This window comes from Balaenoptera borealis (assembly GCF_965194805.1).
Source record: "Balaenoptera borealis genome assembly, chromosome: 16".
NCBI classification, from domain to species: domain Eukaryota; kingdom Metazoa; phylum Chordata; class Mammalia; order Artiodactyla; family Balaenopteridae; genus Balaenoptera; species Balaenoptera borealis.
Window position 1 is genome coordinate 30,495,520 of NC_138872.1, and position 24,638 is coordinate 30,520,157.

At 48.6% G+C, this 24,638-nt stretch overlaps 1 protein-coding gene and 1 long non-coding RNA gene across 2 annotated transcripts; one reads left to right on the forward strand and one right to left on the reverse strand.

Annotated features, from left to right (window-relative positions):
* The first annotated feature begins 588 nt into the window (after nucleotides 1-588).
* LOC309612910 lies at nucleotides 589-9,938 on the forward strand. The gene is made up of 3 exons (XR_014235401.1): nucleotides 589-1,483; nucleotides 2,162-2,234; nucleotides 7,441-9,938. It is a non-coding gene; the product is annotated as an uncharacterized lncRNA (long non-coding RNA).
* A 3,518-nt stretch (nucleotides 9,939-13,456) lies between these two features.
* DDRGK1 (DDRGK domain containing 1) lies at nucleotides 13,457-23,943 on the reverse strand. Its single transcript, XM_082359183.1, has 9 exons — nucleotides 23,764-23,943; nucleotides 22,339-22,545; nucleotides 21,283-21,395; nucleotides 20,953-21,054; nucleotides 17,699-17,821; nucleotides 17,328-17,366; nucleotides 14,664-14,720; nucleotides 14,088-14,136; nucleotides 13,457-13,757 (listed from the first exon to the last, which is right to left on the reverse strand). The coding sequence occupies exons 1-9, from the start codon at nucleotides 23,852-23,854 to the stop codon at nucleotides 13,591-13,593; spliced, it is 948 nt and encodes a 315-aa protein (XP_082215309.1). The 5' UTR covers nucleotides 23,855-23,943; the 3' UTR covers nucleotides 13,457-13,590.
* Between the last annotated feature and the right edge of the window lie 695 nt (nucleotides 23,944-24,638).

Consider the following 24,638-nt stretch of genomic DNA (forward strand, 5'->3'; position numbering starts at 1 on the left):
TGGTTGGGATGTGTGAGGGAAGATCCATCTTCCCTTGGCGACAAAGGGGGAAGGGCCCCATCCCCTAGATCCTGGCTCTGATAAATCCCATGTTTCAGGACTGAAGGGGCTGACAGCGCCCCCAACACGCACCCCGAGCACACACACGCGCACACACGAGCCTCCTGCACGGGGGTGGGGGGGTGGCGGGGGGCGGGTGTTCGGGCGCTGCCCGCGACAGATAGAGACCCCGGCCACAGGCCATCCCGAGGAAGTGCCCGGGGGTGGGGTGGTCTCTGCGGTGGGGGAAATCCCTCCCGTACCTCCCGGTGCTCCCCACCAAGGCGTGTGGCCCGGGGGGCGGGGCGCAGAGGGAAGAGGTGACATAATCCGGGCCGCACCCCCTCCGGCCGCCACCTTCCCCCAGGCCCTGCGAAGCATCCATGACATCATCGGCCTCATCTTCACTCCCCTCACCCCCAAGGATCCCAGCAGTGGGACGCGCCCCCTCCCCGGCTCCGGGTCCTACCGAACAAGCCTCGCGGTGCAGCGGGCAAGGCGACAGGTCGGAGCCGGGAGGGGCGCCGCAGTGGGCCTGCCTCACTTACTCGCTATCTCAGGGTCCGGTGCGGGGTCTTCGGCGCGGGCGCCGCCCGCCCGGCTAGCTGGCGCAGCCAGAAGCCCGCCCGGCAGGGCGCGAGGCGCGGGCCCGGCTGCGCTCCGCGCCCCTCCCACTCCCCGCCTGGGCCCCGCCCACTCGCGGCTGCGGCAAACGCGGGCACGCCCTCCAGCCACGGCCCCCGGGCCCGCCAATCCCCGGGCTGGGGCGGGGCCCAATGCCTTAACCCTTTCGTCTCTGCGTCCAGGCCCGTGCGTGGGACCCCTCTCTTTCACCCACCCCAGGACGCCGCGAGTCTGCCCCGAGCCCCCTGCTCATTCCCTGTTAACCCTCAAGACCCTTGGGCTCAGCCCCCAGTCTTTCCTCTTCAATAAATCCAGTAGGACCGCGCCCTCCTTGAACCCCACATCTTTGGCGACAGGGAGGAGCCCCTCTGGCTTGGGGAAGGGGCTCTAGAAGCTAAGCCCCGAGCCCTATTGCTCTCGCGCTCCTGCTCTTCGGGACGCGACTTCCCAGCGAACGCCGTGGAGACCTTGCAAGTCTGCAAGGTGGGGGCGGGGCGAGCCGTCTGGAGTGGATCCGACAACGCGCTTGGAAGACCCTTCTGGGCGCGGGGACAAGCAGGAGGGCATAGGGGAGGCTTCGCGGGTCCGTGACTGTGTCCGTCAGCAATCGGAACCGGTTTGAAACTTGATTGTCACGGAGGATCACCGTCGTGGGGGAAAAGGCGGGCGACAAGGATAAAGACATAACATTACAATCGAGCAGGGTTTGACGGCTTCACCCTGTGGGCCGAACCTGGCAGGATGCCTGGCCCCTCGGAGTGAGAGGGAGTAAGGTGGTTCGTCTCAGATCTGGAGCACCAGCTTCGCACGCACTTGCCAGGTCTGTGAGAAGAGTGCTCATTCCGCCCCAGGTGGCCCCGGAGGACTGCCGGGAGGAAGAAGTCTGTCTGGAAGTGAGGCCTTAGCTTGAATAGGGTAGACAAGCAAGCCAGGCCTAGGGTTAAGGATTAGCAAGAGCCTGGAGGCACAAAGTGTCAGTCCTAAAAACTGCAGCGTCTCCACTCCGGCTGGCATTTAACCCATTGTAGCTCTACTGTTACAGATGACTTGTTTGGTCATCTGTCATCCTACTTTATGGTTTTTATTTTTGGCTATTTCCTGTTTTCTGAATTTTTCCATATTTGCTTTTATCTGCTATAGTGATTTGCAATGCAGAAAGCCTGTTTTTAATTCTCCTGGTTGTTGCCTTTAAGTTTATCAAATAAAAATGCAGTTTAAATTTCACAAATTATTAAAGTCAATGACAAATCATTCATTTTTATGTTCCTCCTTGTGTAATGAGAAATTTCCACCTCTTGGCCTGCTGCCCTCACACTTACTTTTATCTGTCCACTTAATCCAGGATGATAGACCCAGCTTTTGTTTACACTTTTTTTTTTTTTAAGTCACAAAATCCTCTTTTTCAATCATTGTTTTTGGCTTTTGCCAATGCTTCGTTTAATTAGTAACAATGTCACTGCCAGTTTTTTATGCACTAATTTTTCTGTTCCTCATTCAGACTCATCTCCCACTTGACTGGTGATTTCAAGGAGAACTCTGGGATGTTACCTTTTTCTAAGTCTTTGCCCTAGGTGAGAATGCCTTTCTACTGTCTTTACACACATGGTGGCTTGACTATTTATAGAATTCTTGAATCTTAAACTATCCCCGTCAAGACTCTCTTGTCCTTATCCCATTCTTTTGGCTCTTAAAATGGTAGCAAGTACACCTGAAACTAATATAATGTTATATGTCAATTATAGCTCAAAAAAAAAAGGTAACAAAGCTGGGCTGGTCTCTTTTATTTTTTATAATATTTATGTATTTATTTGGCTGTGGCGGGTCTTAGTTGCAGCAAGCAGGATCTTCGGGGCATGCCAGATCTTTTTTTAGTTGCGGCATGAAGGATCTAATTCCCTGACCAGGGATGGAGCCCTCGGTCCCCTGCATTGGGAGCGTGGAGCCCTAACCGCTGGACCACCAGGGAAGTCCCTGGGCTGGTCTCTTTTAGGCGAGCAATTCACCTGGTGCTTGTTGGGATTTTTCTTTACCCTCAGAAGTCAAACATTTTGCCAGTATAATTCTCAGTATAGGCATTTTTCTGTTACTTTTCCAGAAATAAAAAAGGTCTTCTTTTCAACTGAGAAAAGTTTTCTTCTATGTTCTTTCTTGTCCATTCTATGAACAGATTGTTTTGGATTTTTTTCTCCCCTAAAATTATCACGTTGGATTGCCATTGTCAATTAAATCTCTTTGTCCCTTTTCTCCGAATCCTGGAGACACTATCTCAAGTTTTTTGTTTTTGTTTTTTCAACATCACTGATTTAATTTTCTTCAAAGGTACTCTGTTTTCTCTAATAAAATATTTCATTCTGTTTATTTTCCTTTCATTTTAGCCATTTTCTACCCACCTCTGTCTTGATCTCAACTTAATCTCTTTTTATAGTTCTCTGTTCTTATGTGATGGAGAATGTGGTTTTGCATCCTAAGAACACCAGGAAAATAAGAGAATAATCGTATCTGGCTCTGTTCTAATGCATATGAAAACCTTGATAATGTGGACAGTTTTCTGGGAAATAAAATTATAAAAATAAGAAAGATGTTGAAAATATTATCCAAGAAAGATGTCCAAAACAGGCTCTAGGCCCAGATGGTTTAATGGAAGAATTCTCTCAAACTTTCAATGAACAGATAATCCTCACCCTGTAAGTCTGTATCAGAGCACAGGAAACCAAAAATGGTAAATATTTCATTTCATGAAGCCACAATTCGCAATAAAGGAAGATTAGAAAGGAGAACTACAAACCAGTCACACTTATCAGTTCAGAGGGGGAAAAAAATCCTAAATACAAATCAAGGAAATAAAATTAAATATTATTGTATATGAACTTAATAATCCATGAGTGTGTTAAATGAGAAAAACAATCATCATAATAGATGCCAAAAAGTCATTCAAAAATCAATACCCCAAAGAACCCTCATAATTAACCAGGAATGGTTGAAATTAAGTTCAATATTTTGTGCTACCTTGACAAAATCTAGAGGGCCTCAAATGGCCTAACTGAAAGTTGCCCTAGTCAAACAATCCTCCTTATCAAATGGACAAGGTGCAGTTTCTGCTTATCTCTGAGTATTGTAGTGGGTTTCAGTTCTCTGCCGGCCCTCAGATTTATTCAAACAAGCCAATCAGATCCCCTGCAGGAACCAGGGGGCACTCACCCTCTTGCTGCTACAAAGTCTGCCTCCCACAGTCCCTGGTTGTTCACTGTATTCCTGAGTGCAACACCTGTGTGGCCCTGGGTGGCTTGTGGTGTTCTCCTCCCCTGGGCTGTGAGTATATGTGCTGTCAATCTCACCTGCTCAGTTTCAGGTATTGTGTTTGGCTATCCCCATAACCCTAAGGAGGGAATCTCTGCCTCACCAATGGGGTGAAGAGCAAGTAATTAAAACAAGAGTATATCAGACTAACAGGGAATTCCCTGGCAGTCCAGTGGTTAGGACTCCTCATTTTCTCCGCCAAGGGCCCGGGTTTGACCCCTGGTCGGGGAACTAAGATCCCGCAAGCCACGAGGCGCAGCCAAAAAAAAAAGAGTATATCAGGCTAACAAAAATTAAAAATCCATGTTGGTGAGGATGTAGGGAGATAGGAAATCACAAAGTGTTTTTTTTTTTTGGCTGCGTTGGGTCTTCATTGCTGTGCGCCGGCTTTCTCTAGTTGCCGTGAGCGGGGTCTACTCTTTGTTGTGGTGCGTGGTTTTCTCATTGTGGTGCTTCTGCACGGGCTCTAGAGCACGAACTCGGTAGTTGTGGCACACGGGCTTAGCTGCTCCGCGGCATGTGGGACCTTCCAGGACCAGGGCTAGAACTCGTGTCTCCTGCACTGGCAGGCGGATTCTTAACCACTGAGCCACCAGGGAAGCCCCACAAAGTATTTTTGAGAGTATAAATTGGTACAACCTTTTGGGAGGACAATTGGGTAATTTATTAAAATGAGAAATGCGTATATCCTTGGACCCAACAATTCCATTTCTGGAAGAAATACCATCACAAATAATATGACAGATGTACAAAGACAGTCATTGACATAATGGCGTAATAGTCAAAAAAAAGTTTTTTTAAACCTAAATACATCAATCTGCTAAGAGAAGACTGATCAAGTGAATAACAATGCAACCAATGCAATGCAAATCCAAAAAACCAAGTGGCAGAATCACATGTATACACACTATACTCTAATTTTTCTATTATTTTTAAAAGAATATATATGTACATGCATAGAAAAGTCTGGAAAGATACATACCAAACTATTAACAGTGGCTACCTTGAGATGGTGGGATTTCAGGGAGCATGACAGAAGAGAGGACTCTAGGCACTTTGGTAATGTTTGCACTTTTTAAAACAAGCATGTGTTACTTTTGTAAAACAAAAAATTTTTTTAAGGTAAAGAAGTTTGCTTGCAAGAATAAACAGGTGAGTAAGCTCTGAAAATTTAGACAGACTATTAGATATTAAATATTTGCTCAAAAATCCCTGCCCCAATGGAGTTTGCGTTCTAGTGGGAGAAGACAATGAGTAAAATATATAGTGAATTAGAGAGTGGTAAGTACTAAGGAGAAGTTGAGACTGCAGGGGATCCCAATTCTGAATAAGATAGAAGGTCTTGCTGAAGAAGTGCACTCAAGTTACAGACCTGGAGGGGAGGGAAGCAAGCCTGAAGTATAAAAGAGGTTCCTAGGATGCAATCATTTTATCTATAACAAAATGAGCTTTTCTTTTTCAATGTTTTGTTTTATTGCACTAAAGCTTCCAGACAGAAAAATGGTTAAACATTAAAACATTATAGTTTTTAATAAGATCAATAACTACAAAAAGAGGGACTTCACTGGTGGGGCAGTGGTTAAGAATCCGCCTGCCAGTGCAGGGGACACGGGTTCGAGCCCTGGTCCCAGAAGATCCCACATGCTGCGGAGCAACTAAGCCCGTGCGCCACAACTACTGAACCTGCGCTCTAGAGCCCGCGAGCCACAACTACTGAGCCTGAGTGCCACAACTACTGAAGCCCACGCGCCTAGAGCCCATGCTCTGCAACAAGAGAAGCCACCGCAATGAGAAGCCCAGCAACCGCAACGAAGAATAGCCTGCGCGCAGCAACAAAGACCCAAGGCAGCCAAAAAAAAAAAAAAAAAAAAAACTACAAAAAGAATTAGCATTGTTAAAAATCTATCTTTTTTGGCCACGCCACGTGGCATGCGGGATCTGGTTCCCCAACCAGGGATCGAACCCGTGCCCCCTGCAGTGGAAGTGTGGAGTCTTAACCACTGGACCACCAGGGAAGTCCCAAATGTCTACCCTTTTAAACGGCACTGGCCCTAGATTGTTTTATGGCTGAGTTCTACCAATCTATAAACAGGTCATTCTAAATCATAGGGAAAGAGGAAAAGCTCTATGGACCTAGAGATTATCATACTAAGCGCAGTAAGTCAGAAAGAGAAAGACAAATACCATATGATATTTTTATAAGGAATCTAAAATACGACACACATGGACATATCTACGAAACAAAAACAGACTCACAGACATAGAGAACAGACTTGTGGTTGCCAAGGGGAAGGGGGGTTGGGGAGGAGAAGGATTGGGAATTTGGGATTAGCAGATGCAAAGTATTATATATAGGAATAATAAACAAGGTCCTACTGTACAGCACAGAGAACTATATTCAATATCCTGTGATAAACCATCATGGAAAAGTATATGAAAAAGAAAATACGTATGTATAACTGAGTCACTTTGCTGTACAGCAGAAATTAACACAACACTGTAAATCAACTTTTTTATACTTCAATAGAATTAAAAAGAAAAAAGGAAAGCTCTCTGTTTTATAAAGGTAGAATAATCTTAATGCCAAAATCTGACAAATGAGACAAAAGAAGAAAATTGTGTGATTGATTAATCACCTGTCTTCCCCACTAGCTTGTAGCACCCATGTAGACAGGATCCTTTTTTAAAATTCCATATTTCCATCTTAATACTCTGGTAAGCAGAATAATGGCCTTCCAAAGATGTCCAAGTCCTAATTCCCAGGACCCGTGACTATGTTAGGTTACATGGCAAAGGAGAATTAAGATTGTAGATAGGGCTTCCCTGGTGGCGCAGTGGTTGAGAGTCTGCCTGCCCATGCAGGGGACATGCGTTCGAGCCCTGGTCTGGGAAGATCCCACATGCCGCGGAGCAACTGCGCCCGTGAGCCACAATTACTGAGCCTGCGCGTCTGGAGCCTGTGCTCCACAATGAGGGAGGCCGCGATGGTGAGAGGCCCGCGCACCGCGATGAAGAGTGGCCCCCGCTTGCCACAACTAAAGAAAGCCCTCGCACAGAAACGAAGACCCAACACAGCCATAAATACAAAATAAATAAATAAATAAATAAGTAAATAAATACTATCCGGGGGTGGGGGGGAAAGATTGTAGATAGAATTAAGTTTTCTAATAACTTTAAAATTGGGAGATTATCCAAGTGGGCTCCATGTAATCACAAGGGTACTTAAAAATGGAAGAGGGGGACTTCCCTGGTGGTCCAGTGGCTAAGACTCAACACTCTCAATGCAGGGAGCCTGGGTTCAATCCCTGGTCAGGGAACTAGATCCCACATGCCCCAACTAAGGATCCTGCACACGGCAATGAAGATCCTGCGTGCCACAACCAAGACACAGCACATCCAAATAAATAAATATTTTTTTAAAAAATGGAAGAGGGGGCTTCCCTGGTGGCGCAGTGGTTGAGAATCTGTCTGCCAATGCAGGGGACATGGGTTTGAGCCCTGGTCTGGGAAGATCCCACATGCCGCGGAGCAACTAGGCCCGTGAGCCACAATTGCTGAGCCTGCGCGTCTGGAGCCTGTGCTCCGCAACAAGAGAGGCTGCGATAGTGAGAGGCCCGCGCATCGCGATGAAGAGTGGCCCCCGCTTGCCGCAACTAGAGAAAGCCCTAGCACAGAAACGAAGACCCAACACAGCCATAAATAAATAAATAAATTAATTAATTAATTTTAAAAAAAATGGAAGAGGAAGTCGGTGGTGGATTGGGGGGGCAGGCAGGGAGATGCGACTATGGAAGTATGGTTAGAGAGATACAACGTAGCTCGCTTTGCAGATGGAGGATGGGGGCCATGGGAATATGGGTAGTCTCTTGAAGATGGAAAAGAGCCTCCAGAAAGAAACATAGCCTTACCTTGATTTTAGCCCAGTAAGACCTGTATTGGACTTCTACATAACTACAAGATAATAAATTTGTGTTGTTTTACAACACTAAGTTTGTGGTAATTTGTTACAGCATCACTAGAAAACTAATGCAAGGACATAACAGACACTCAGCATTCATTTGCTGAATGATGAATGAAACCACAAAAACCCTGGGTCTATAGATAAATGGGTAAAAGATAGAAATATATCATTCACAGAATACAAATGGCTAATAAGCAGTTGTAAACATCTTCAGCTGATATTGAAGAGATGCAAATGAAAACCTATCAAATTAGCAGGCTGTTGTGATCCTTTGGGCGTCCTACCCACCAAGTTATACAGAAGGGAATTAGGGGCTCCTTCTCTGGGATGACTGGGCAGTATCTCCAGATGCCAAATTGATGAGCAGGCACTTAAATCCATGCAAACGTTTGGATGTTTGTACTAAAGCTTTTTCCAGCTTGCTTTATAAATAAAGGAAATAAAAACCTCCCCAATTGGGCCAAAAATTCTTAGGAATGACCAGTAAAAGTCTTGGGGGTTATCTAGACCAATATAAAACTATAAGTGAAATGTTGATGACCCAAGCATGCTGGGGTGTTTTACAAACTGCTGATGTTCACACACACACGCGCACACACACACACGGCCCGTGAAAAAGGAAATTTAAAGGAAAAATACAAAAACATTATTAGACTATATTCTCTTTTTTACCACTATTCTTTACTAATGGCACATTCTACCTAAGATAGAAGATGGTTTTATGTTCCCCAGGAATTTTTCTTTTCTGTAACATTTTTCTTTTCTGTTTTTACATAATTGATGCTTTGTTTATATAATACTAACAGACAGACTTATCTGTACCTATATGATATAAACCTCACTGCAAGATATTTAGAAACAAGGTAAAAAGGAATACAAGTCACCACCCCACCTACCATATCAGGTGAGTTTTATGTACTCACCTCTATTTGTGAAGCATGTTGGTCCTTCTTAAAGCCCCAAGCAAAATAATATTTTAAATGATTATTGCATCACGGAAATTAGGGTCATGCCCAAACCTCTAATCAATTTTATGGAAACTTGCAAACTCCAAAAATGTTACCAGATTTAATTTTTGTAAAATCTGGGGTAAATTTGTCCAGCAGAAAGTCTTCTCTGTAAACTCTGTACATTATCATTACAGATAGGTACACTGGTGGTTAAATGAAACTTTTATAACCTGCCTTGGGGGCCCACATTTCCCATGTGTCCAATACGCGCAAACTAAAAAGGCATCAAGACAACTGTCAAACTAGACATCAAGCGTGTGTCTACACAACTACTATGCGGTTTAGCTCAACAAAAAAGTGACCTGACTTACCTCATTGATGAGGAATAAAGGAAAATAAAACAACAGAAGTATTTATCTCAGTTACTCAGTTACGATACAGTCATAACATTACTGGTTTTAGTTCTGGTGTAATTATTATTATTATGGATGCGTTTTTTGTATCATGTTAGAAATTTAAGTCAAATTGTAAAATCATATAAGAAAGTTAAAGTGACTAAAATTGGTCAGAGTAAATCTAGCAGGTTATATAAAGGGATATATTTAAACAAGTTTAGTGTTACAGTATCAGTATTTGGTAGGTTCTCTTATGAGGTTCCTTTACACACTTATCTGTAATGAGTAATCAAATATTGCATTAACCAGTCAAAAATTATGTACGGTGTCAGAAGAAACCAAGCAAAAAAATTCTTTTCAATGTCCCCACTATAGTCTACATTGCTTTTGGTACAATTCTGTGACTACTAAAAGTTATGTATGATACACAACTCTTCACTCAGATACTGCCCTGTCAATACAAAAGGAACAAGCTCCTTAGAACCCTGGTTTTCAAACTGTAGGTCGAGATCTGTGAGTGGGTTAGAGAAACAGGGAGTTCCCTGGTGGTCTAGTGGTTGGGATTCTGCGCTTTCACTGCCATGGCCCGGGTTCGGTCCCTGGTCGGGGAACTGAGATCCCGCAGGCTGCTCGGGGCAGCCAAAAAAAAAAAAAAAAGAATAGAGAAACAAATATCAACACGCATCAAACCGTGACAAGCAAAGGATTACTGTGAAACTTTAGCCTGTTCATTATCTCTATATATGCACACACACGTGTACCAAGTCCTTGATGTAAAACGGATTTCTTAGTAAGAGATACTGTCAAAAATTTTTGAAAAACACAACATTGGTAGAATAGTTGTCTCCAATCTTGGGGCCAGGGCTTAGGACTGGAGGTGTCTGGGGCATGCACTTGTGAAGGCTTGCTGCAGTGCCCTCCAACAGTACAACGGGGGCATGGAGGGAGGAGGTGATAGAGTAATAAAGATTTGTGGGATATGAAGATTGCGAAGAAGGCTTAAGAAATGAGTTAGTGATTTAAAACACTAATTAAACATCCCCCCGACACTTCACCAAATACAGCCCAAATCTCTGGGCTCAGTATTTACCACCCTTCCCAGCTGGGTCCCAAGCTCCCTTTACACCCTGTCTCACCTTTGCCCCCACCCAACACTCCATGCCCCTCAGTGAACCACAAACCTTTACATTCTGCACACCTGGCTTCTCCTCAGCCCAAAAGGCCTCATCTTGTAATTACAGGCCGTGCACCTGTTGGCTGAATGATGGGCGGTATCCCTGCTATATTAATAGCATTGCCCTGCCCCCACTTGTGGATGGGGCCATGTTTTGTTTACTGTGATTCCCTGGGGTGCTTAGCATCCTGCCTCATACTTAGTATTTAATAATTTTCCAACTCTTGACCAATTTTGTAAACAACCATTTTGATAAGACAAGTTTATTATATGGCTCTCCAACCTCTGCTTGTCAATATACCTTGAAGGTGCCTTAAAAAAGGAAAGTTGTGGGACTTCCTGGCAGTCCAGTGGTTAAGAATCTGTGCTTCCACTGCAGGGGTGCACGGGTTCAATCCGTGGTCGGGGAACTAAGATCCTGCATGCTGTGCGGTGCGGCCAAAAAAAAAAACAGTAGTGATAGAACCGAACTGAACCACACTGGACTCTATTGGGAGCAAAATGCTTTCAAAATAGACCTGTTGGGCTGGGCTGTGAAGATAAGGCACCTAGAACTAGCACAACAAGCACTGTGTAATTTAGGGGTTACAAAAATCAAAACTTATCTGATTGGTTGAAGCCATCAGTCTAGAGTTCCTGATGGAAGGGGGAAATCTGTGAAAGAGGAGCCACACAACAGGTTGAGGACTCAGATAGGTCCCTGGCTCTGAATCACCATCCTTCAGTCATTTATATTCTCAGCCACCTGAAATAACCACCCTGGTGCTCCAGGATAAGTAAAAACTGTACCCTCAGGAAAAAATAAAAATAAAAATGGAGTTAGTGAATAAGCAAATGGAAATCCATGGTTTTTAAATGTTTAAAATCAGTTTTAGCATTGCATGTACAGATCAGTAATGTAATCATTATGATACCTTGTGTGTTTGGTCAACTTTTTAAGGTATAAAAGTATGTAAAATAATTTCATATACAGCTGACCCTTGAGCAACATGGGTTTGAACTGCTTGGATCCACTTACACGCAGATTTTTTTCAGCAGTAAATACTACAGTACAGCACAATCTGTGGTTGGTTGAATCCGCAGGTGCAGAACCACAGATAGGGAGGAACTTCCGTATAGAGAGCCAGCCATAACTTATATGCAGATATTTGCCTGTGCAGAGGGCCAGCGCTCCCAACCCCCCGTGTTGTTCAAGGGTCAACTGTACTAATTTGGGGAGTTTAAATGCTTAGAAATATTTAAGTAATAATTAATGTTTACACACTTGAAAATTTGTCTAAGCGGTTAAACTTGAAAGTTTTATTAGTTGTTAAAACAGTTTGTACATATTTAGAAAAATGTTAATCGCTTACTGTCTGAAGAACTATTCATTTGATACTTTTATTAGACTAGTGGATTGATTACTAAATAACGCACAAAGGGTTACAGGTTTTCCCCCTCTACACTAAGCCTCTGGGACATTAAGAGTCTTAGAAGCCTTCTGGGATATGAGGAAGGGTTGTGCCTTTTTCTCACTCCTGGCCTGTGGGCAGTGTCCTGAAGGTAGAATGTGGCGGCTTGGGCCGCCATAGTCATCTTGCTACGTGGATGGCAGTGGCTGAGGATGGTTGAGGGAAAGGATGGAAGAGACCTGGAGCTACTGTCTTGCTCTTCCAGAGAAGCTCCTTCCACTGGGGATTTTAATTACCTGCAACTTTACGGCCTGCCTTTCCACCCCACCCTCACTTCCTTTGCTGGCTCTCAACCTTGGCTACACATTGTAATCTCTTACTTATGTTCACTGGACCCCAACCCCAGAGATTCTGATTGAACTGGTCCAGGGTGCAGCCTGGCACAAGACTGCAGTAAACTCCCCAGGTGATTCTAACAAGCAACCAGGGCTGAGAACCACTGCTCCAACTGTAAGCTCTTCTTTTCCCTTTGGAATTTTATCTTTCTATTTCATACTGTGGTTATCTATGTCTATTTCTTCCTTCTTCCTAGACTGTGGGCTCCCAAATGGCCTTCCAAACAATGCATGTGGCTCTTCCCAGCTCCAGGGGACTTCAAGTGTCCATCGCTGATAGAAGTAGCAGAGTTATGCCTTATTTGGAATTTAGGTTCTATAGTCTATGCTTATGGCATCAAATGAGTCAAAATCACCCTTGACAATCCCTCAGGAAGGCTCTGTTCTGGGAGTCTGATGTCCTGTCTCCCCATCACCATCTACATAGACCGTTTCCTCCTAGACCGGAACAGAAAGCTGCCTCCTCCTCCACCAGGCACCAGAGGAAGTAGGTGGTTGTATTTAGGCGCCATCTTGCATAAAAAATACACATTTAAACACATGCCTCACCCTCAGCACAGCAGGAAGCTCATGCCATGAACAGCCCACAGGAACCAGAGTGCTGACCCTACAGGAGACACACATCTCCCATCTCAACCCACTCTCGAGCATATGGTCCTTACATCCACCAGTGCGTGGAATCACCCACACCATTCAAACTTTTTGTCAAGGATGTAGAACTGAATTCATGTGAGGTACTATATGAAGCAATGTCCCTCCACTGCACAATTCTATCCAGCTCAAACAGGTCTTCCCCTTTCTTCTCCCTGTCCCACAAGCAGCTGGCCCAGCCTCTCTCCTCCCTGACCTCCCTTCCGTCCCTCTTAAGGCTGATGTTCCCTAGGAGTCTATCCTTGGCACTTCTCATTAACTCTTCTTCCTAAGGGCTCTCATGGTGAGAACTCCTTCCTCAGTTCGGGGAGATGTGGCCCAAGAGGATTCCCACTTTGGCTCTGGTAAGGTAGGGGAGGAGGAGTAAGACTTCATCCAGGCCTTGGGGGCTGGGCTTGCAGGACACAAAGGAACAGAGTAAACGCTTTTTTTGAATGAATGAATGAATGCATGCTTGATAAGAACGGAACTTGTATCTGCCTCCAAAGGACCCCACCCCCACCCCCAAGATATATTCTGAGGCTGAGATTTTCACCTGCTCATCTAGCACCTCTTCTGCCACACCAAGCCACACCAAGCTCACCAGTGCTCATAGACCTTTAATCTATAACTGCCTGGCCACACTCCACCACTGCCCCAGGATGGAAGGGAGGGATAAAGATGTATAGCCAGCTAGACCATGCCAGCTCTGAGTCCAAGAGGGAAGGGCTAGGTCAGGCTGGGACCTGGGCAGGGGGCTCCCGGCCCCAGGCGATGAGGGAGTTGCTGGCCTGGGCAAGCTCGGTGATGGATACCCGGCCCCGCTGTCGGATGAAGTTAGCCATGGCAGTCAGTTCCTCCGGGGTTATGTAGATGAACTTGCCCCGGTCGTCAATCACACCTGTGGGGACATGCAGGTTGTGGGGCTGAGCCCTCCCCACCTGGCCTGAGGACGCCCACCCACCCACCCCTCCTGCCTGCCTACTTGGCCTCTCCTGGCTGTATCCAATCTTGGCTAGGTGAGTCAAATCAGGCTTCCTTGCCTGTCCTCGTCACTCAAAGCCATCCCCAGGCCTTAGCGTGTCCTCCTTGTAACTGCATCCCCCTCCTCAGTACACTGCTCCCCCAACCCAGGGTGGTCATCCTACCTCTGCAATAAGTCCCTGCAGCACCACGTGGCTAGATACTCCCCAAGGCCAGGGCCCGTAATGACTGATTCTTATCCTCTCACCTGTAAGAGTTCCCTCAGTCAGCAGGTCCTGGATGCGGTTTATGGTGTCCTATGAGGAGAACAGTTCTCAGAGCAGAGATGGGTGCTGCCGTCCCCAGAAAAGGCACTCGCAACCTCCCTCCCACCACAGCCAAATCTACTCCTCTCCTTCTCGTGGCCACCCTGCAATGTGACTCCATGTTTCTCCTTTGGAGGGACCGAGAGAGAAGGGGCTCTGGTCCTGGGACCCTGCAGGACCCCTGAGAGAGGCTCTCTTCCAACCAGGGGAGAACCGTTGGTGACATTTGACCGAGAAGGCTGGTATAGCCTGTTGTAAGACAGCTGTCAAGGTAACTGGATTTGGGCTGCTAAGAGTGATGGGGTTTAGACATTTTTCTTTTTTCTCCCTGCCTGTTTTCCAACTAGTTAGAAAGGCAGGATTCCTGGGGTGCCAAGAGATTCCTACTCTACTCATTCTTGGTTGGGGGCAAGGTGGAAGGGGCATCAAGACTTTCCATCTTTAGGGCAGGCCCTCTCTTACAACCACACAGACCCCATGGCCACACTCCATGTAACAGGCCACCTTGTAGGGCTTACCTGAGTCCGCAGGCCCACCTGGGAAGCCAGGTCTTCCAAGAGCACAACCTTGGACTGCTACAAACAAAGGGAGGAAAGGGAATGAGGCTGAGCTTGAGCAAATCCTTCTCAGCACTGGAATCCTCTGAAGTTGGCATTCTGATCCGATCTGCTCTGGGTGGCTGGATAAACACCGTGTAGATTCCTATGGGAGAGCCTTGCTCCCTTCACACACGACTCACGCACTCTCCCAACTACCCATATGGAGAGACACACACATTCATAACCTCTCTCATTCCCTTGCTTGTGGGCAGAGATCTGCCCGAAACTACCACCTGCCCCCCAGGCTCCTGGACCGAAGACCACCCTGAGACAGACTCACAAGTGGAAAACCAAGCACAGCTGCCACCTTCTTCTCTGCAACCAGACGTATCTTTCTAACATCTTGGGCAAGTTGGAAGGGGAAGCACCATAGAGATGAAGGGGAGGGGTGACAGTCACCAAAAGCTATTTAAAAAAACTTTTTCTAGGACTTGTATTTGCTGAGAACCTGCCAGGACAAGGTACTGAGAAGGTGTTGGGGAAGCAATGTTGAAAAAGACATAGCTCACAGCCCCGCCAGGAGGAAGGTGAGAATGTGGAGAAGAACAGAGCAGATAAAAGGCCCCAATAAGCCAGGGCCTCGGTAGAAGCTCATTCTTGCCTCGCCTTTGCTCAAGGACCCCTGGCCTGGAGAGTACCACAACCCTGACACGCCCATACTTCTTTTTACCCATCCTCTTCACACCGTAGGAGCCCCCCCTTAAAATAACTGTTGATAACACTGCTCAGTGCTTTCCACACACAGCCATGTGCCACGTGCCTCCCTCACATCCTCAGGAGAAAAGTTAGTTCCCAGGGATGCAGCTGAGGGTCCACTGCTGGATCCTACACATGCACCTGCCCCCGCCTCCCCCGCCTCTCTCAGCATATGACTTGAGAGAAGGCGGTCTTTTGCGTTTCTGTGCATCTTCCATAGCAAATGAGCTGGGGTAGGAGTGACACGGTGACACCGCCCCAGCTGCAGATGGCATGTGACTGTTTGAAATGCCAAACCGAATACGTAAGCAGGGAGGCAAGTGAGCGGCAGTTGGGCCACAGTGTGGGCAAGCACAAGGTGACCTGGCCAGCCTGCCTCTACCTACAAAGCAGGGAGTGGGTGCTGGGCTCCGAGCGACAGCTCAGAGTGGGAATATGGAGTCAGAGACCAGGTGGTCTCTGAAAACCTGGCCTGAGGGGCTACTGGAGCCAAAAGTATGTTTGGCAAAACAAACCAACCAACCCAGCCTCAATCAGAGAGAAGAGTGGAGTAACAAGAGCAAGCTATGCCTGTGCACATAACTGCTGCACACAGAAATGTCCCTCCAGTTCTGAAACCCTAAGACGAAAGGGCCCATCCCCTTGGAGCCAAGAGGAAGGTGGGTAGGCTGAATTTTGGAAATTCTCCTTCTCCCTGCAGACAGCAGCTCTGGGAGAATCAGCTAGCATAGGCTGGAGAGACTTCTAAACTCCAAAAGAGTTTGGAGAACCCCCAGAAAATGGCCCCTCGAGAGAGGTGCTGAGAGCGAGGGCTGGCACTGCCCTGGGTACCTTTTCTCAGGCCTCTGCCTTGGAGAGGGGGACCTGAAACTGATGCAGGAGGGCTTCCTGGAGGAGAGACTCAGGACTACATTGCTGCCCACCGGGTAGGTGGGGACAGTGAGCTCCAAACAGCAGCAGGAAAATGAGAGATACCCTGCCCAGGGTTGCAGCCCTCAATCAAGTGTGCCAGGGTGGAGAATGGGCTCCATCAGAGGGGAATGGTGGCAGTCTGAGGGAGCCTTCTCCCTCTCGGGAGCCCTGGCCCCCCGCTGTGAGCCTAGCCCCTCGCCGGCTGGGAGGGGTCTAAACCCCGCTCTCTTCTGGGAGAGGTGGGGGAGGGTTAGCAAGCCCCCAGCTCCTTGGTGCCCCTGGTTACCACTCCCACTACCGCCTCCGCTCCCTCTGCATTCCTTCCCTCAGCCGCCTCTGCACCCCTTAGCTGCACTTGAAAACCTCTCCCCTCATCGCATCCTTTGTGGGAGAGGAGAAGTTGCTTAGCAGCAAAGCAGAGCAGGACGTGCTTATGCAACACAACCCGGAGCAGTATCCGGGAGGCCTGCGCTGCAGCTGTAGACAGAAGGGGGCACACCTGCTGCCCTGCCCCAGATTCCAAAGGAAACATCATCCTATATCCCCCGGAAGACCCAAGTTCCTGGTTGGGAACACACGGCAGGGGATGCTTGTTTCACCTCAGTAGAGCCTCAGTATGACAGAACTGGCAGAAAACACACGTGAAGAAACTTGAAAACACAGTGACTCACTGAGCATGGGGTCTGAAGAGCAGGGAAACTGTCAAACCCTAAGCGTGAGGAAGCGATCATAGACTCGCACCTCCCACACAGACCAGGTGCTTCTCCACCTTTGGGGTCAGAGAAGAAGGGACTCTCCTGTCCAGGACCCCAGCAGCTCAGCCTCTCTTGGTCCACCTGCCCACTCCTGCACAAGCTTGAGTGAAACGCCTGCAGTCCCCGCTCAGGCCTACTCCCTCCAGGTCCTGAAGATGCCTCCAACATGCACACAGGAAGCAGGCAGCTGACACCCAGGTTCTGCTCTGTGGCTTCTTACCTTAATGTAGTTGATGAACTCGGCCAGGAAGCTGTGAGACTGGAGGAGCAGAGAAATCAAGGTGAGTGTCCCTCTGGCAGGGGCCACAGGGTCTATGCCTACACACCTGCCCATCTGAGTGCCACTTGCCTGCCCTGCCTGTGTGCCTGTCCAACCACCTGCGTGAGCAGTAGAGCCTCCTGTGGTGTGGGGATCAAGGCACCACTTCTCCCAAAAACAAGGTCTCAGCCGCTAGAGCCTGCTGATCCTGATGCCCACCCGCCTCTCACTGCCTGACTGGGGAGGCAGGTGAGGAGCAGCGGGGTGTCTGGGATGGGGTGGCTCGTCTTTTTGGGCACAGGGAGGGGTTTCCTAGGGGGTGGTGGGCCCACCTGCTCCTCAGTCATGGTCTCGCCCACACCCTCTTCCTCCACCACGAAGGCCTCCTTCAGTTTCAGATACTCTTCATGCTCCCGCTGGGCCTGCTCCTCCCGGGCTTTCCTCTCCTCCTCCTCCTGTGGACACAGAAGAGGCAAGAGTCAGATATTTTAGGGTGAGTGCCCACCCTATCCTGTTCTGGTCTCTGCTGCCCCCACAGGGCAGCAGAGCATCCAGCCCAGCCCTTTCTCAGGGACAGAGCTCCGTTAAGACCTTGATCCCTCTGGCCCCTAAGCTGAACAGCAGGATCCCTCTTCTCAATCAGTTCCATCACCTCCCAGAAGAATGCTGCTCAGCCCCCCTATCCCTGAAAATCCTGCCATGAACCCCCCCATAATATCCTCCAGTCACCCCCCCTCCCACTTCCTGTCCTGTCATGTCCAAACTTCGTGAACAAACACCCAGTTTCCCTTTCCCCCCAATCATCCATCCATCCAGCCCACTCCAATCCGGCTTCTGCATACTCAGCTCCACCAAAACAAGTCCTGCTATGGTCTCACCCATGTCCTCCAACCACAAAAGCCAAAGGACAACCATCAGGCCTCATACCCCTGTCTTCTCAGTGGCCTGGGGCAAAGCCAACCATCCCTTCTTCCCTCCCTTGGCATCCAGACCCTACCCTCTCCTGGATTTCCTCCTGTTCCTTGGGCCATTCTTCCCGCCTCCTCCATCACTCAGCCCTGTCCCTTCTTTCTCCTTCACTCTCTGGGCCACCTCACCATGCCCACAGCATCAACAATTATGTCCTTGCCAGTGGCTGCCACAGTTGTATCCCCACCCAAATCTCTCCTTGCAAACGCACGACTGCCCAAGTGGCACATCCACTGGGCTGTCTCACAGGCACCTCAAATTGATTATGTCCCAGAAAGACCCTGTGATCTACTCCCCACACATCTGGTACTCCTCCTGGGCCCCTGGCTCAGTGAATCACACAACCATCTGGCCAGATGCCCTGGTCAGAAATGAGGCCCCATCTACTTCTTTCTTTAACTTCTGGAAAACTTGATCCACCCATGTCACTCCATCACCAGCACAACCTAGTGCAACAGTCTCGCCCCAAATCAACCCATTTTCCAGAATTCTCAGAATGATCTATTTTAAACATGAAGCTAAAGCTGGGACACGGAATATACAAGATGAGCCTGGAGCATTTTGCAGTGTCAAAAGTAAAAAAGTACTTAAAAAAACAAAACAATAAGGGTATGTCAAAGGTACACAGGAGCCAACTAAAAGAGCTCCCAGTGGCCAAAGCTGGAACAATCTAAGCAAAAAAGTCAATAAGATAGCATTGGATAGGACTTCCCTGGCGGCTCAGTGGTTAGGACTTTGCACTTTCACTGCTGAGGGCCCAGGTTCAATCCCTGGTTGGGGCACTAAGATCCCACAAGGCACGTGGCGTGGCCCAAAAAAAAAAAAAAAAAAAAAAAAAAGATAGCATTTGGATTATAATACTAAGTTCAAATAAATATCCATAAGTCCACGTGGATACAAATAAACAATTGGGGACTTCCCTGGTGGCACAGTGGTTAAGAATCCGCCTGCCAACGCAGGGGACACGGTTCAATCCCTGGTCCGGGAAGATGCCACATGCCGTGGAGCAACTAAGCCCATGCACCACAACTACTGAGCCTGCGCTCTAGAGCCCACAAGCCACAACTACTGAGCCCATGCACCGCAACTACTGAAGCCTGTGTGCTCTAGGGCCTGTGCTCCGCAACAAGCCACCGCAATGAGAAGCCTGTGCACTGCAATGAAGACCCAATGCAGCCAAAAGATAAATTATTTAAAAAAAAGAAAAAAATTTTTAAAAATTGCTTTAAAAAAATAAAACAATTGAATAAAGAAAGAAGAAAAGATAAATCTGTACAAAAGAATTCCAAATACTTTATGTAAATACTCTCCTCTTAAGAAGGTGGAACATAGCTCCCTACTCCGTAAGTGTGGGCTGTGCAGTGACTTGTTTCCAAAGAAGCATGGGAAATGGGGAAATCTGGCAAATGTAACCTTAGCCAGGTGATCAAGGTTAACATACTAGTGATAAGTCAAGTTGATAACATGTACTCTTGCTATGTTGTGGTGAGGATGACACTTCACCTCCAGTCTTCCTTCCAGAAATCTATAACCCCCAGTCTAACCGTGACAATAACATAAGCCAAATGCAAATAGAGGGACATTTTACAAAATACTCGCCCAACAGTTCTCAAAACTGTCAAGATCATCAAAAGCAAAGAAAGTCTGAGAAACTGTCACAACCCAGAGGAACCTAAGGAGATATGACAACTAAGTGTAATGTGGTATCCTGGATGGAACCCTGGGAAAGAAAAAGGATATTTGGGGAAAGCTAATGAAATCCCAATAATGTGTCAAATTCACTTAATAATAATGTATTAATATTAGTTGTGAGAAATATACCACAGTAAGGTATGATGTTAATAATAAGGGAATCTGGGGTGCAGGGGAGAAGAGTCCCAGAATATTTAAGGTGCATTATTAGGATCAATATTCAGAAAGGTAAAAAACTCTCTCAACTAATGCCTCCCCTCTGCTATGTTCCAGCCCATCTGCTATAGCACCCATAGCCAGGCTTCCTGCCATCCAGTGTCCCTGGACAATAGGGCCAGTAGAGGCCAAAGGCACCATGCTATGGGGTCTTCCCAGCTGGGCAGCCCTGGCTCTCACCCTATATATCCCACATCTTTGTGATGTTGCCTTTCTTCGGCACCTGATTCTCAGAAGGAAGGAAGCATCTGGCAAACAAAGGTTGATTCACCGCCCTTATTGCAGTGGCATCCATTCCCTGAGCATCTTCTCTATGCCAGGCCCCAAACAGAACCTGGTACAGATACGATCCACCATCTCTTACAATGTCCTTTAACAGCCTCAAGACCCTTGGGATCCAGAACCCGCACTCCGCCACCTTACCTCTCTGACCCCTTTCCTTCTTCCTTCCCCTGCTCTAGCCACTCTGTCTCAATGTTCTTCAAATGCTTCAGGTGTGTCCAATAAATCACATGCACAAAATTTCAGTCTCAGGCTCACTTTTCAGCAGCAGCTTTACAGAGGCTGCACCTAGAGCTCAGGGACCAAATAAACCAGGGCCTGCACCTAGCTCAAGGCCCCTCTTCTAGGCTGGAGGTGTTGGGAAGCGGCGTGGGTATCAAGGCTGCCTGGGCAGCTGTCAGAAGTCAGCATCGGGGGACTGGCTCACCTTCTGTTCCTCCTCCAAGCGAAGCCGCTCCTCCTCCTTTTTCCACTCTGCCTCACGCTGCGACTCCAGGCGTTTCCGCTCCTCACGCTCAGCCTCCTCTGCCTGGAGAAAGGCCTTCATAGGGGGCACATCTCCACCCCCAGTTAGAGCTTGCCCACCTCCCAAACAGGCCAGGCTAGGCCAGGCCTGGCCACAGACGAAGGTTGCAGGAGACGGAGACAGGCAAGCATCAAATACCAGCCCAGCATGCAAAGAGCCTCGAGGGGAGGGTCTGCCATTTAGAAGACCCTTTCCCACTTCTCAGAGCTGCACCCCATCCCTCCTGCTTGCCTCACGCTGGGCTTTTCGTGCTTGTTTCTCCTCCAGCTTCCGTAGTTTCTTAGCTCCAATTTTCCCTAACAGGTGAGTTTCCACTGGCCTCTCGATGTCTTCTTCCTCTTGGGCTGAGTATGGTCAGAGAAAGACACTGCAGGTCCTGACCATGGAAGACTGATGATGATGGATCCACCCTACCCCTTGTCCCTCTCCTTATGGGCGGTTCTCCTTCCACTCACTTGCAAATACCACTAGCCCAGCTCTGCCCTCTAGAGGCCTCTGCCACGCAGAAATTCATCTGGGTGTGTGTGTGTGTGTGTTAGGTGTGGGGGAGGGGTGAGGGAATCATGAGGCAAGAAAACAGATGATAACTTTAGATCTGCATAGCCATAAAGAAAGCACTCTAACCCAAGGGTTAAGCCCTCAGGAAATGAGTGTGCCCACACAAGGAGAGTGCTGGAATAGAAGGAGTGGACTGAAGAACTCTCTAGGTCAATCTAAAGACTCCTGCCCTTGGACTTCCCTGGTGGTGCAGTGGTTAAGAATTCGTCTGCCAATGCAGGGAACACAGGTTTGATCCCTGGTCTGGGAAGATCCCACATGTCCGGAGCAACTAAGCCTGTGTGCCACAGCTACTGAGCCTGTGCTCTAGAGCCCGTGAGCAACAACTACTGAGCCCACGTGCCGCCACTACTGAAGCCCACGCGCCTAGAGCCCTTGTTCCGCAACGAAGAGTAGCCCCCGCTCGCCGCACTACAGAAAGCCCGCACTCAGCAACGAAGACCCAGTGCAGACAAAAATAAATAAATAAAAAGACTCCTGCCCTCCTGTTTGGACACTGAGAGCCACAATGAAGGAAGAGGGGGTTGGCTTAATGGAATAGGGATCAGGGTCCAGAGCTGCTAGTCCCCGGGAGCAAAGCCTGGGTCCTAAGTCTCCCCTAACTACATCCTATGGCTCCCAGATATCCCTCCCACACTATGGCTTCACACCCCACTCTTCTGCCCAGCTTTGGGGGTCCCCTCACCCTCTAACCCAGGCCCTTTCTCCACCAGGCTGGGCCCCTCTCACCTGGGATGACGGCCTCCCCCTCATTCTCAACTTCTTCTGCCCAGGCCACCCGCTGGGCTCGACGCTGGGCCTGCAGGCGGCTGCCCAGGTCCCTGCGGCGCCGGGGCCTGCCCCCAGTTCTCTGCTCCTCGGGCTCCAGGGGCAGAGGCTGGGCCACTCGGCCTGCTACTACTGCCTCCTCTTCATTGTGCAAAGGCTCTTGGACAGCTGTAGGGAAGAGAAGAACCATGATTCTGTCCGGCAGCCCAAACCACCTCATGGCAGGGGGAACAGCGTCCTGGAAGCCTCACCCTCCTCTGCTCAACTTCCTCCAGGCTCCCGCTGCCCATAGCACAAAGTCCCAATTTCTCAGTCTGACTGTGGAGGCCTTCATAACCTAAACCCAGACCTTGGTCCTATGCAGCAAGATCACCCCATCCCTCCCACCTGTGCTGATATCTTTCTTTCCTCTCAAGGCCCCACTTTTCCAGTTGACCTGTCAGGAAACTACCACCCTGCAAGATGGAGCTGAAGCTCTACCTCCTCTAGGAAGCCCACCTTGACCTCTCCAGACCTCATCTGAATGCCCACGGCAGGACTGCATTTATCTGTTGCCTAACACCACCTGGCATGGTTTTATCTGGCACCCCAGTCATAGAGCACACCCGAGGGCTGAGTCTCTCCTCTCAGGAAGATTTGTTGGCTATTTGCCTTACCTCAGCTTCTCTGTGCCCACCCCCCTCCCGCAGATGCTCTGAAGTAGCTTGTGGGCCCAAGGAGGGGGAGAGACATATACACAAACCCATATGCTGATAAGAAATGATGGGGAGGGGGGCAGGATGGAGGATGACAGGTGTATCTGTTCTGTGCCCTGGAGGATGACATGGCCTTCCGGGCGGGGTGCAAAACAAGGAGGAAGGTGCATGGCCACATGGGTATTCTCCTTGAAGGTGAAGGAGCTTCCTGGAGCCACCTCATGCTCTGTTCAGCTCGTGGGTAGGTAGAAAACTTAGGTTCCCCCTTCTCGTCAGCTGCTCTGGAGCCCGCCTGGGAGGGATGGGAAACCCCTGTGGATCCCCCAACGGGCGCAGAGAAGGGCTGCCCGGATGAGGGATGGGAGTGCCCGCCAGGGCCTGGCCCTTCTGCAGTGCCAAGGGACGGGGGGGAGAGGTGAGGCGAGGCTCTCTTTTGGGGCCAGGAGAAAGGCGTAGGTAACCTGCTACTCAGTCCGCGAGCCGCAATCCTGCTCTGCGGCCCCCCGCTGGTTCCCCTTCGCGCACGTATGCGCATGCGCGCAGCCTGCCTGACGCGGAATGCGCGGTTATCTCGTCAGCCCAGCCAGGCAAGCCGGCGCATGCGCAGGAGTCGCGGCTCGACGGCCTACAGAGGCTCTGGAGTCAGAGGACGCGCGGCCCCCACCGGCCATGGCGTGGCGACGTCTCCTACCTGCTACCACCCGGCTCCGGCTGCGAGTCAGGAAGAGGATAAGGCCGACAAGCAGAGCCGCCGCCACCAAGTACACCACCGGGGCCACCATGGCAACGCCTTCCAGGTGGAACCAGCGCGTCCACTCTGAGGCCCGGGATCTCCCAGGCCCCGCCTAACGCCCATGTGGCCCCTCCCGTTTCCCATTCTAGGCTCCGCCCACCACTCGGCCCCGCCCAGGCCGCACACTAAATTTAGAGGCCCTAATTTTTTCTTAATCTGCTGTACAGCAATGAATGAATGAATTAATTAGCTGTATAGCAAAGTGATTCAGCTATACATATATATCCTTTTTTTTTGGCCTTGCTGTGCAACTTGCAGGATCTTAGTTCCCCAGCCAGGGACTGAACCTGTGCCCTTGGCAGTGAAAGCGCAGAGTCCTAACAACCGGGCTGCCAGGGAATAACCTACTTTTTTTTTTTTTTTTAATATTCTTTTCCATTATGGTTTATCATAGAATACTGAATATAGTTCTCTGTGCTATAGGAACACAGAAGGTAGGAGCTTGTTTATCTATTGCATATATACCAATAATAGCTTACATCTGCTAACCCTAACCTCCCACTCCATCCCCCCCAACCCCTCCCCCTTGACAACCACAAGTCTGTTCTATATGTCTGTGAGTCTGTTTCTGTTTCATAGATAGGCTCATTTGTCATATATTAGATTCCACATATAAGAGATATATGGTATTTGGCTTTCTCTTTCTGACTTACTTCATTTAGTATGATAATCTCTAGTTGCATCCGTGTTGCTGCGAGAGGCCCTAATTTTTAACTTTAAAATGAATTCTGGGGGAGTAAAAAATGTTAAGTGGAAATTATTGCAAATAGTTA

Excerpts from the sequence above, each read along its gene's own strand:
- DDRGK1 (XM_082359183.1), bottom strand. The coding sequence starts at position 23,854 with ATGGTGGCCCCGGTGGTGTACTTGGTGGCGGCGGCTCTGCTTGTCGGC. Across the intron at positions 17,367-17,698 it reads AGACCATGACTGAGGAGCAG|TCTCACAGCTTCCTGGCCGA; the intron begins GTGGGCCCACCA and ends CTGCTCCTCCAG. Across the intron at positions 14,137-14,663 it reads AGGTGGGCCTGCGGACTCAG|GACACCATAAACCGCATCCA; the intron begins GTAAGCCCTACA and ends TTCTCCTCATAG.